This window comes from Hyalella azteca, unplaced genomic scaffold, assembly GCF_000764305.2.
Source record: "Hyalella azteca isolate HAZT.00-mixed unplaced genomic scaffold, Hazt_2.0.2 contig11006, whole genome shotgun sequence".
Lineage (NCBI taxonomy): Eukaryota > Metazoa > Arthropoda > Malacostraca > Amphipoda > Hyalellidae > Hyalella > Hyalella azteca.
This window is the reverse complement of record NW_025941019.1, coordinates 18,492-31,192: the sequence shown is the minus strand read 5'-3', so window position 1 is coordinate 31,192 and position 12,701 is coordinate 18,492. Positions and strand designations below refer to the sequence as shown.

Genomic DNA, 12,701 nt, shown 5'->3' with positions numbered 1-12,701 from the left:
GAGCGTCTCGTTGATCTCATTAGTTGAGCGTCTCGTTGATCTCATTAGTTGAGCGTCTCGTTGATCTCATTAGTTGAGCGTCTCGTTGATCTCATTAGTTGATCGGCTCGTTGATCTCATTAGTTGAGCGGCTCGTTGATCTCATTAGTTGAGCGTCTCGTTGATCTCACTAGTTGAGCGTCTCGTTGATCTCATTAGTTGATCGGCTCGTTGATCTCATTAGTTGATCGGCTCGTTGATCTCATTAGTTGAGCGGCCTGTTGATTTCATTTGTTTATCATCTCATTGATCTCATTAATTGACTGGCTATTAACTTGTCTCATTATATTCAAATATATTATATATGCGAGACAATTAAACTTGACTCGTTAACGTATTAGCAGACGAAGATGGCAGCTGCTTCCTACATTAACAATGTATTTATCTCACGAATTGTTCGAAACTTAATCAATTATTCGATATATTTATTATTCGTACACGACAGTTCCTCAGAAATCTAAAATTACTTCTAAACAGGTTTCTTTCAAACCGATGTTTGATGGTTTAATCAATCCTATAATCCATATTCCCATTAAATAATTATCTTCTATATGTTCTAATCCAAACTAAAAATGAGCGACCTACCGCACTTCTGCTTCCATGATTTGTCATTAAAATAGTACAAATTAATTAATTTTATCTAAGTCCAGAACTTTCATACATGCACTATAGTACTTTGTCTTACATGCAGACTGAAATTTTAAATTGAAGTGATAGATGAACATCAAGAGTGTGACGCCAAGTGTATTTGTGCCGGTAAAATAAAATTAATATTTCATCAGAGACAGATTTGTGCATGAAGCACAAATCTGCCTAATTATACTACAAAATTAAGCACCTGATGAAAAACCGGTGCGCAAAATACGCAGGTATGCAGATTTTAATGGTACGCTCGGGACCTATTAATGCAAGGTCTACAGGCACACTGAGTTTACAGTGCAGGCACAGTTACCGTTACCCAGTATACGCAGGTACGCACGGTACGCCCAGTGTACACAGGTACGCATGGTACGCCCAGTGTACGCAGGTACGCACGGTACGCCCAGTGTACGCAGGTACGCACGGTACGCCCAGTGTACGCAGGTACGCACGCTGGCAGGCGCATGACCCGGGTGCTGGGAGGCCTTGGAAGGTCGTCGCAGCGTCGCTTTGTTCGGTGGGCGGCGGGCGCCCGGGGCGCCATAACGGTGACGCGACCCTGCCCAGACCCTGCCCCGACCCTCCCCAGACCCTCCCCCACCTCTGCCAATACTCTACCCCGACTTAGCCCAGACCCTACCTCCCCTCTGACAATACTCTTCCCCGACCCTGCCCCGAATTAGCCCAGACCTTCCCCCACCTCTGCTAATGCTGCTAATACTTTGCCCCGGCATTTCTCCGACCCTGTCTTGACCCATCACCCTTCTGTCAATACTCTCTGCCTCGATCATTCTGACATTACCCACTAGCCCAGACTTTGGCACGACCCTCTTAATCGTTACCTATACCCTGCCCCGACCATGCTTCCACCCTGCCACGACTCCTCTCCGACTCTCCCCCGACCCTGCCCCGACTATCCCCAACCCTGCTCCGACTCTTCCCCGACCCTACCACGACTGACGACTCTTCCAAAACCCTGCCCAGACTCTCCCCCAACCTTGCCCCGACTCTCCCCCAACCTTGCCCCGACTCTTCCCCATACCCCGCGCCGAGAAAACCTCGCCCGCCTAGTCCGAGTCGCAGGTCACAGCCGGCAGCTTTGTTCTGCTGCGCGGCGCTCAAATGAAGCCTCGCTAAATCAAAGTAACCACGCTGACTTATGAAATGAAATATTAAATTTCCCCTCTCAATCAGAACAAATTATTTGCAATCGTGATAATGTACTTTGCACATTTTGTAAACAAAGCTTTTCCGCGGCGCACGAGGACCTTTTTACAAATCGTTGTGCTATAGTTTCGATAAACAATTATACGTTGGACTGATAGTCTTAATAATAAATATTGTTCACTTAGGCGATAGTTCTTATGAATGTTTATGTAATTCACTGCATTCACTGCCCCTGCTTCTCTACTGAGCTTGTCTGTTGTGTATCTACAATCTTTCCTCATTTCTACAGTAGATTTTTCAAAAATCTAAACTTTATTGCTATTGGTGTTAGTTTGAGATTAGGTAAGGATCACCAGTGCGGATGTACCGTAATGTTGTACTAAACTGAATGGGCTGTAAAAAAAGAAACATTATAATTTCGCAAATATTTTGTGCAATTCGTTCTGGTACATGCGCTATACGCCCAGCTGTGGAAAAATTGGCCACACATCACACAGAATTGGCCACATCTGCCACTCATCACACATCACGCGCAGACTTGGCCACATCTGCCACTCATCACACATCACACAGACTTGGCCACATCTGCCACTCATCACACATCACACAGACTTGGCCACATCTGCCACTCATCACACATCACGCGCAGACTTGGCCACATCTGCCACTCATCACACATCACACAGACTTGGCCACATCTGCCACTCATCACACATCACACAGAATTGGCCACATCTGCCACTCATCACACATCACACAGAATTATGTGGAGCTAAACATTACGCACCAAAGACCAATTCACAGACGGGATTCTCCAATAATTTGTCACGTTATTTAAGAATTAAATTCAGGTTAATTATCAACAACTTCACGAGGGCGAACCAATTAAAGTTCAACTTTGATGAGACTGGTCTAATGCTCTCCTTATGTTGCATGTTTCAAAGTAGAGACGAGTTTTCCTTCAATGTTTTTAATTTCATGTAACATTCCTGAATATTTCAATGATCGCCATGAGTGTCGAAATTAATATGCGTAATTGCAAGGCTTGAGCGTAAATCTCAAAATCTTCGACCTGTCATTTGGTACGAAAAATGATGGAATTTTTTTACTTCGAGGATCTTGACTGGTTTTTGGGGCAGAATACCTGCCAGGTTTGGGGCAGAATACCTGCCAGGTTTGGGGCAGAATACTATAGCCAAGCCTGAGCGTGAATTACGAGCAGAATAAAGATAAGAAGTTCGCGCCCTCCTGCCCCGAGATAGCAGCAGGCGTCAAGACGATAACGCGACTATGTATAGACTATATAGCGACTATATAGACTATGTATAGCGACTATGTATAGACTATATAGACTATATAGCGACTATGTATAGACTATATAGCGACTATATAGACTATGTATAGCGACTGTGTATGGACTATATAGCGACTATATAGACTATGTATAGCGATTATGTATAGACTATATAGCGAATATGTATAGACTATGTATAGCGACCGCTGGACCCTGGGCCTACACACCCCACCCACTCACCAGGCTCCTAACTGTGATATAATGGTGATTATACGTTATTCCAGCGATAAAATTTCGTAATCAACAAAATCAACTCGTAACTAACGTTTTTTAATGTAATCAACTAGCAATCTACGTTTTTTTACGAAATCAGCTCGTAATCAACGTTTTTCTACGGCATCTACTCGTAATGGGGCGACTGAAATAGCCCAACATTGCCCAATACCAGCATAATTTTCATACTTCACCCCGTGCGCAAGCATGCTGCAGAGCAAATTAGCCAACATGATTACTTGCTGAAAGCCACAGGGACTAAATCCCTTCATGGATGTAAACCAGCGAGCCAATGAGCTGCAGGCCGCATATACTATGGTCGTAACCCACACGCTAAACCCCAAAATATTTCTATTCCATGCAGCCTAGCCCCTTCCCCACTTTCGATAAAGAACGCCCTGCGCCACAGTGCTATCAGTACACTGCTACCTCTCCAGCCTGTCCGTTCTTCTGGAGGCTATTCACCTGCCTGTCCGTTCTTCTGGAGGCTAAACCTCCACGCTTACCCCCTGCTCCCCCCCCTTTCGGTACCAGCTCTAACCAAACCTAACCTAACCTAACCTAACCTTTTCGCGGAAAGGTGGAGAGAAGGAGGTAAGTGTGGAGGAAGAAGATGCTGGTGAGCGTCAGGGCTGGGCTTACGCCTGCGAAGTGGGTAAGGTGATGCGACAGTCCGGTGCGGGGCCGTTCCCATTTACGGCAGTCTGGTGCGGTCTGCGGACCCTGTGGCTTACGGCATTTGTAAGAAGTGATGGCTTAAATCATTGGTGTAAGAGCTATTGGGCGTAATCCGTTTGGAATATCAGCTTGTGGGCTGAGGCATTGCTTGTTTCAAGCTGGTGTGGCGAGATGAGGCAAGTAAGAACGGCTGCATAGGTGTTATGCTGACTATTTCTATTGCATGTAGAGGGTTGGCATTGGCTCTTGGGCTGATTTAAGGGGACCGGCTACCCTAAAATTTTCAATTTTGGTGTTTTCCGGTTTTTGTGCTCATCTTAAAGCTTACTTTCTGACGCATTGAACGGTACCAGAATCATCCCTCTACGCCGAAAAATTATTTCGTGACAGCTCCCCAAAGGGGGGCAGTTTTTAGGGCTCTTCACTAAAGCCTATGGGATTAATTCGAAGGCTGGACACACTAAAAAGGAACGTCTGACGTAAAGCGGCTAATTATGGCATTATCCGGTGCTTATACTCATCTCAAAGCTTACTTTTTGACGCGTCGAACGGTACCAGAATCATCATTCTAGGTGAATTTTTACAAATGCAACGTAACGTCGAACAGGGGGCGGTAGTGGGCGGCCTTAAGTAATCCCTATGAGAGTAATTCGAAGGCGGGACTGTAAATACAGCCTCCTGTGAGTTGTGACTCCTGTCGCCAAAGAAGGCAGTGTCTATCATGACAGCAAGGTGAGAGGTGTACAGCCAGACGCTCTATGCCTTCCTGACTTGGTTTAAGGCTTACTTACGATATGTTGGCTACGTTACGACTCTTTTACATACTTTTACGTGCCGCCCGGCAGTTTTTTGGGCGTAGTGAAAACCTCTTATTGGTCTCACGGCAAACCTATCTCCTCCTACAGTTTTTAAGCTACAGCAATGAGACATATACCATTCGATTCGTAAAGACCATACCTATCGATTGTCACATCACTTTTTTGAATTTCTGTCTGGTTCGTTTTTTATATGGGGGAGAAGGTGGGGGGGGATGGGGGAAAAATGAGAAAAATGGGAAAAAACGCCAAAAAAAACTATGTGGAAAATGAAAAAAAGTGATGTGAGAGTCGATAGGTATGGTCTTTACGAATCGAATGATACGTTTCTCGATGTTGTAGGATGATATTTGTAGGAGGAGATAGATTTTCTAAAGTACCCCTTTTTAGCTGTTTTCTATGAATTTCACGTTTTCTATCAATTTTTTCGAAAAATTCATGTTCTTTTTTTTACATTTTACGTACGTATGTGAAGTTTCATGATGATCGGATAATAACTGTAGAAGTTTTTCCGGAGGGTAGCCGGTCCCCTTAATAGAGTCAAATTTTTGGGCTACGGCAGCGCTCCCCTCGTAATTGATGTTTATCAACGAAATCAAGTGTTAATCATCGACGTTTCAACGTCATTTGTCTGAAATACGGTAAATATACTGTAAATATAGGGTCTGTGGACTATAGATGGATATCTGTTGCTAGTCTGCTTGGCATCATGTGGCAAAGTGTGGCATCACGTGGCATCTTACTACCACATGTGGCAGCTGCCACATCACCACAAGTTGCAGCGTTTTATTAAAGTGTGATGTACACCTCAGCCTTCACCACATGTGTCAGTGTGATGAAGTGTGGTGGTGCAGATGTGATGCGTATAAATAGAGCGCATCATCACCATGGTCTTCATGTGACAAGCCATCATCATTCTGAGTTTCATCTCGCGTCACTATCATTCTATCTATAGTATATACATCAGCATATGGATTATAATAATGGGAGATTATGTTATCGTTAGAAATCTATTATGTTTATATTATATGTACAATTTATTATATAATGCATGTTGTATACATTATGGGGGTTATAATAATTACAATGATCAACAATATAAAGTCGATATTGTTTAAGTTATTAACAGAGAGACATAAATGAATAAGAAAGCTTACAAACCAAGGTAAAATGTTTTTTATATTTGATTTAAAAACAGCTTTCGGGTCATTATTATAATATATCATTATTATAACTTCTTCGTATTAAATTATGTTTAAATAATATTTTTTGTAATTTAAATTAAATCACACAATACCATGTGAATTTTAGTGAATTAATAATTCTTGGAATTATATTTCTTTCTCACAGCCGCTGCAGCTATGACATCATCTTGGGGGGAGGGGGGGCGGCTTGCGAGATGAGGGGAGGGGGAAGGCTCGAGGTGTGAGGGAGTGGGGGCTCGGTGAGGGGGGGACTCAATGTGCCCTGCATGAGGGCTGTCTCTTATACACATCTAGATGTGTATAAGAGACAGGATAAACACGGAGCTAAGAACTGTCCATGAGTACGAGAAGCGATAAAGAGCGTCGCGAGCAAGTTGCTTAGAGACTACGACCATCTCTTAGAACTACGACCATCTCTTAGAACTACGACCATCTCTTGGAACTATACAACCATCTCTTGGAACTATAACGACCATCTCTTCGAACTACGACCATCTCTTTGAACTACGACCATCTCTTTGAACTACGACCATCTCTTTGAACTACGACCATCTCTCTGAACTACGACCATCTCTCTGAACTACGACCATCTCTCTGAACTACGACCATCTCTCTGAACTACGACCATCTCTCTGAACTACGACCATCTCTCTGAACTACGACCANCTTGTTGCTGCTGCTGTTTGTGCTTGTTGCTGCTGCTGTTTGTGCTTGTTGCTGCTGCTGTTTGTGCTTGTTGCTGTTGCTGTTTGTGCTTGTTGCTGCTGATGTTTGTGCTTGTTGTTGCTGCTGCTGTTTGTGCTTGTTCTTGCTGCTTGTGCTTGTTGCTGCTGCTGTTTGTGCGTGTTGCTGCTGCTGTTTGTGCTTGCTGCAGCTGGCACAGCTCGACGTGTTCACGACGTGTTCGCTACTCGCACACACGTAATCTCTCTCCACCTCACGCAAAACTTGGCAATTGATACGCAAAAATTCATGCATTTGAATGGAAAATGTTGGATTTTATTCATGGTATGATAAAACCCTTTCTTCCTCACTGATTTCTCTACCGTTCAAACACATTTTGTTAGGTGGTCTTATCCTGCTTCTTCGATTACTGAGCTATTAGTCTGTTTGCGTGTTATGTTTTTTTAGTTCATTATTAATAAAAACTACTACAATCAACATCACTGTTTTTTATTGTATCGCTTTGAAGTCTTCATCACTTTAGCATGCTGTGGGCTTACCATTTTCTGCCTGCATCAATGATGTATGGTGAACGCATTACATAACTGCAATGATATGAAATGATACGTTAATCATAAAATAATTAAATAATTCTGGCTTGACATCATTATTCATCAGCGGTCAAAAAATTTAAAATATTCTTCCGTTTGAGATATAAAATGTTGGGCAAACAATAGTTTCATCGTGATGTTGTAAACATTTATCGCCACCTGCAGCAGATGGTGAAGTCTCACATTTCCATCTTATGACGCTATGCTGGCCAACTAAACTGTACATTTCCACTGCGCGCTATACTGGTCAACTATATACTGTAAATTTTCACTGCACGCTATACTGGTAAACTATACTGTACATTCCGCTATACATTTCAACTGCACGTTTTGTGCTCACCTTAGTCGTGCCCCAGCATTCGCTATACTAGTGTTTAATCCTTATACTAGTCTCCAATGACTGTACTAGTCCCCAGTCTCTGAACCAGTCCCCAGTCTCTGTACCAGTCCCTAGTCTCTGTACCAGTCTATGTACCAGTCCCCAGTCTCTGTACTAGTCCCCAGTCTCTGCACCAAACAGCCCTAATGTCGGTGCCCCCAGCAGGAGATGGTGGTGGGGGCGCGCGAGATGACCGACAGTCGCCTGCACGCTATGGCGGCGGCGCGGACGCTGCTGGAGGCGCTGCCCTACAAGATGGACGTGGCCAGCGGGGGGCTGGATGCCCTCAAGCATCCTTACGACCACAACAAGAACGCCGTCGCTGATCCTAAGGACAGCTTGGTTAGGAGCTTAACGCATCCTACGACGTCGAGCGCGCACCTGCAGCCCTTCACTGCGCCGTGGCTCGCGGAGGTCGCCCGCATCACCCCAGCCCGGGCCGAGCACTTGCCGTTTGCAGCTGCATCCCAAGCTGCATCTCATTCGGCGTCGGCGATACCTGATTATTATTCACATTTTTCTAACTTACCCACGCGAGCCGCGTACTATAGTCACCCAATGTTCGCGACCCCCTACCCATACCTGAGGGAGTATCAACCCCGACCTGCCCCAATCCGTCCTCGCCCTATCGTGGGTCCTCGACATGCTGATCAACCGTCTGTACATTCCCCACCTAATCCTAGTCAACTTATACCTCATTTAAGACCTCTTGGTCCTCCCCTTCTTCCTCCTCCTCCGCCACCCCCTCCTCCTCTTCCAGTACCTGAACCCGCGTCCTCTGATCTAAGAGAACCCAGGCCAGATTTACACTCTTCCCCTTTATCCTCATTCGAGGCTCATTCCCGGAACCTCCACGGCGAACCAAGCCCTAAAAGAAGGAACACTCAAACCTCATCATTCCCCTTTCCTACGCCCGCTTCACGTACTCCTCTTCAAAGGCCCCCTAAAGGACCTCGGATCGCATCCCCTGAACCTCTTGGCAACTCCGCAACTTCATCGGCGAATTTCAGACCCCCTGTGGGAGTTTCTCCCAGAGCTTCCCCTCGAAAATCACCGAAGAGGGACGATGGAGAGGCCGCTGGGACTTACTACGCCCACTTTCAGAAGGGGGCGCTGGTGGCCGTGGGGTCTGAGGTGAGGCGGGTTGAGGACATGAGGACTGAGGACTTCATCAACGCCGCGGACGCTGCCGACGACCTCAAGCTGGACCCGCCATTCGTGTCCAGCATCGTCATGGCGTCGTCTGGCGGCACCGCCACCATCACCTTCAACTTCATGTCTCGCAATACTGAGGTGGGATTTTTTAAAGCTCCTTCCCCGCCAGCCATCTGACGATTAATAATTGAGCAACGTTAATTAAACTATTTTACGCTAAATCATCTCGAGATCAACGCTTTACAACGGTCATTTGTCTAGTTGGTTATGAGCTGTAATTGAAAATCCTGGGTGTCTTCATGTTTGTGTCTTCTCCCGTAACGAATGTTATGAATTCATGAATGTTCTCCGGAAAATGTTCTCCAAAATGTTTTCATTCTATAATTGCGCTCTATTTATTGATGTTTCAGGTCCTGACGCTGGGGCGTCTCTGTAACCATGAACATTTTATTGAGGCAGATGTTTATTTCAGCTTTTTGTAATTCTTGGTTAGAAATCGGCGAAGAATTTCCGTTTACCCGAAAATCCACCAACTTCATTTGAGGCATAATTTAATTTCATACACCAACCTTTGTTAAATTTAATCTTCATTAAATTGTAACTTTTCGCCACTTTTAACATTACCTGATACAAAGTTGTTACATATTCGAACACTTTCTTGTTCAAACGATGTTGCTTCTTAGACTCTTCCTGTTTCAAACGTTCCTTTCTTTTGATATTGTAGGACGATAGCCTTTGACTTGCCACAATATCCTTCTGAGTCCCGCATGAATGATACGTAACGTGTTGTGACCGTTGTCTTGTATTTCAGATGTCGGTGGAGCCCAGCGTCGACCATCCTTTTTTTGTGCTGAACTTCGGTTGGTCTTCCTGCAACCCTCAGAAGACCTTCGACAAGTACGGCCTCAGTGTCAGACAGCTGCAAGTCGGCGATCTCTGCGTCTCACTGACCAAAACCGTCGTTAAACCAAAGAAGAAATCCGTTGTGGATCCACAAAAACCGCAGCTGACCCATCGGTCTCAACAACAGCAATTAGGTGCACGGTCCCTTGAACCGTCCGGCACCATGCCGTCTGGTACCATACAGTCCGGTACCATGCCGTCTGGTACCATACAGTCCAGTACTGGTTCCATGCCATCTCCTTACTCTACGGTGACCACCTCCGCGACACCTTCGACTTCTGGAGTCCCTGGGACTACGTACGTTTCAACTCGTGGATGTGGCCCGGGTTTGTTCCTGCCATATGCTGAGCATCAAAGTACCTCTTCGTGTTCGGAACATTCGGCAGGAACATCTGCTCCGGAGTTCAGAGGCTCACCAGCGATAAAAGAAGAGCTTGTTCCTTTTGACGCGAGGAAAAACACCGAAGTTACTGAACCTGATGGAAGTCCCATGAATCTTTCTCGAGGGTCGGCATCCATTTACACAGCAGACCGTCCGGCCCTCTCTTCTAGGACATCCCCCTCATGTCTCCAGCAAAGCTCTTCGGGGAGTCCCGCTCCCCAACCGACTTCCCCCAGCCCAAAGACTCCAAATGATGCCAGGTGTCCCCAAAAACATAGGACTGGCAGTCAGTCTCCTCCCTCAGGACTTCATTCCCCCGTCCAAAAAAACTCTCCCCTCATCCTGAATAAGAGCCCCAGAACTCCTTCCCCGTCTATATCAGCTCCTTATTCTTCCTCATCTCCCAACTCTGAGGCCCCGTCGGACACGCCGCTCTGGCGACCTGCTGCCTCCTCCCCAGACCCTACCGCCACCTAGAGACTCTCGTGGACGTCTCATGACGTCCTTACGCGTTACTGGACTTCCTTATGCGTTACTGGACGTCCTTACGCGTTACTGGACGTCCTTACGCGTTACTGGACGTCCTTACCCGTTACTGGACGTCCTTACGCGTTACTGGACGTCCTTACCCGTTACTGGACGTCCTTACCCGTTACTGGACGTCCTTACCCGTTACTGGACGTCCTTACCCGTTACTGGACGTCCTTATGCGTTACTGGACGTGCTTGTAAGTGTCTGAACATCCCCAAACTTCTCTAAAACGTCCACTAAACATCCCTCGTCTTCGTTTTCATCATCGCTGTTCATCGCCTCGTGTCCGTGACCACGAGTCTTCGTATTCCGAAACACATCATCCAGGTAGACCTCAGCCTTCCTGGTCACAATCCCTGTCGTTGGATATCATGAAGCTCATCGTATTTTCCATGCTTTGTTATGTCATTAAACTTCTTTATATTTTTTACGAAGGTTTTTGTTGTACGTTGTGTAACTCGTGCACCCTATATGACTTATCCATGGATGACGTTTAAATGAGATGATGATGTCGGTGTATTTCAAAGCTTAAGCCCAATTATATATTCAATATCAACTTACTGTGTTTATTTGATCTTAACCATGGATTCTTCTGATCGTTTTTAACCAAAATTTATATAAATATTTCGAATTTAAGTTATTTCTTACTGGTATTTTTTTAACTTGATCCTTGTGTCGCTCTTGTACTCTATATTAAAATATTATGGAATTTTTGTAGCTGGCTGTCGAAACTTTATTCTTTATTATACGTTAAATATCTTGAGTAATCATGGACGATTTTTCGACGGCCTCCCGTGGACAATTCGTGCCGGTTATGTGACGGCCGTACACTCAAAGAACTGAGTGAGACATTGTCCAAATTTTTATAAATGTACCTTATAGTGTGCCGGCTGATCGCTGCATTATTGTTGTCCTGTTTGTTATCTTATTTTTATCGTATGTTTTTACTATATAAATTATGTGCATTGTTCTCGGTGTATTGGTGAGACTTCGCCTCGCCAGGGCATGTGATTCAGTTTACTCGCCCCTGGGCATCTCACGTTGAAAAAACGTTGATAAAAAAACCTGAAATCAACGTTGATAAAACAACCTGTAATCAACGTTGAAATAACGTTGATAAACAACTTCAACGTTGAAATAACGTTAATAAACAACTACAACGTTGAATAACGTTAATAAAATAACCTTACTCAACATTTTTTCAACGTCATTTGCCTGAAGGGCCAAGCTCTCTTGTTTAGCTTACTTATTCCAAGCCATCTTACGTTTCATTTTTATTTATGTGATTTGGTCAATTCTAATTGAACGTTTAAAACTTTCCTTTGCTGTAGCGATCAGACATTTTCTCATAAATAAAAATCTTCCCGCGTTCAGTGGACTGTTTCGCTATGAGCTTCGCATGCAGCTGCACCGCGTAATAAATGCTCGTACGTGCCTGCGTACTAAGTATTTGCCTGCGTACTCCAATTACAAACTCCAAGGTAATTACAGAATTACCTTGGAAGCGAGGACTTGTTTCCTACTCGGTGCTGAGGGCGGCGGAGTACAGAGCTAGCGTGGCCTGGGACTGCATGCTACGTCCGGAACACATAACATTTATACGTTGCAAACACCTGAGTCTTCTGTCTGCTAACGTGACGCGTAATCACGTAATCTCGCCTAATTGAACATATCAGTCTGCTATTGTTGCTACCTCCAAAGCAGACATTAGTGTAACCGTTCATTTCTATTTGAACATCGTTACTGGTCGATTAATTGAACTGTATTTCTTCTTGAACATAGAGGCTTTCTTCACTTTTCGCTGTTGTGTCAACTTTCATTGGGCTGAAGGGAAGTTGCATAACTTGCATTTTATTCCTTCATTAACTTGCATTTCATGTGCCAAAAATTGCGTATGAAAATCTGCGTGTAGCATTACTCGTTTCATAAACACGTTGACTCCGATTACTTCAACTTGTACTATTATT

At 44.7% G+C, this 12,701-nt stretch overlaps 1 protein-coding gene across 1 annotated transcript in view; it reads left to right on the top strand.

The window, feature by feature from the left end:
- The window catches only part of LOC108680762 (helicase SRCAP), an 18,311-nt gene extending 6,689 nt beyond the window's left edge, over nucleotides 1-11,622 (top strand). Inside the window, exons 2-3 of the mRNA XM_018169658.2 lie at nucleotides 7,929-9,056; nucleotides 9,730-11,622. Of these exons, the coding sequence (XP_018025147.2) occupies nucleotides 7,932-9,056; nucleotides 9,730-10,680 (2,076 nt within the window). The 5' untranslated portion in view covers nucleotides 7,929-7,931 and the 3' untranslated portion in view covers nucleotides 10,681-11,622. The remainder of the gene's footprint in view (nucleotides 1-7,928; nucleotides 9,057-9,729) is intronic.
- The last annotated feature ends 1,079 nt before the right edge of the window (nucleotides 11,623-12,701 follow it).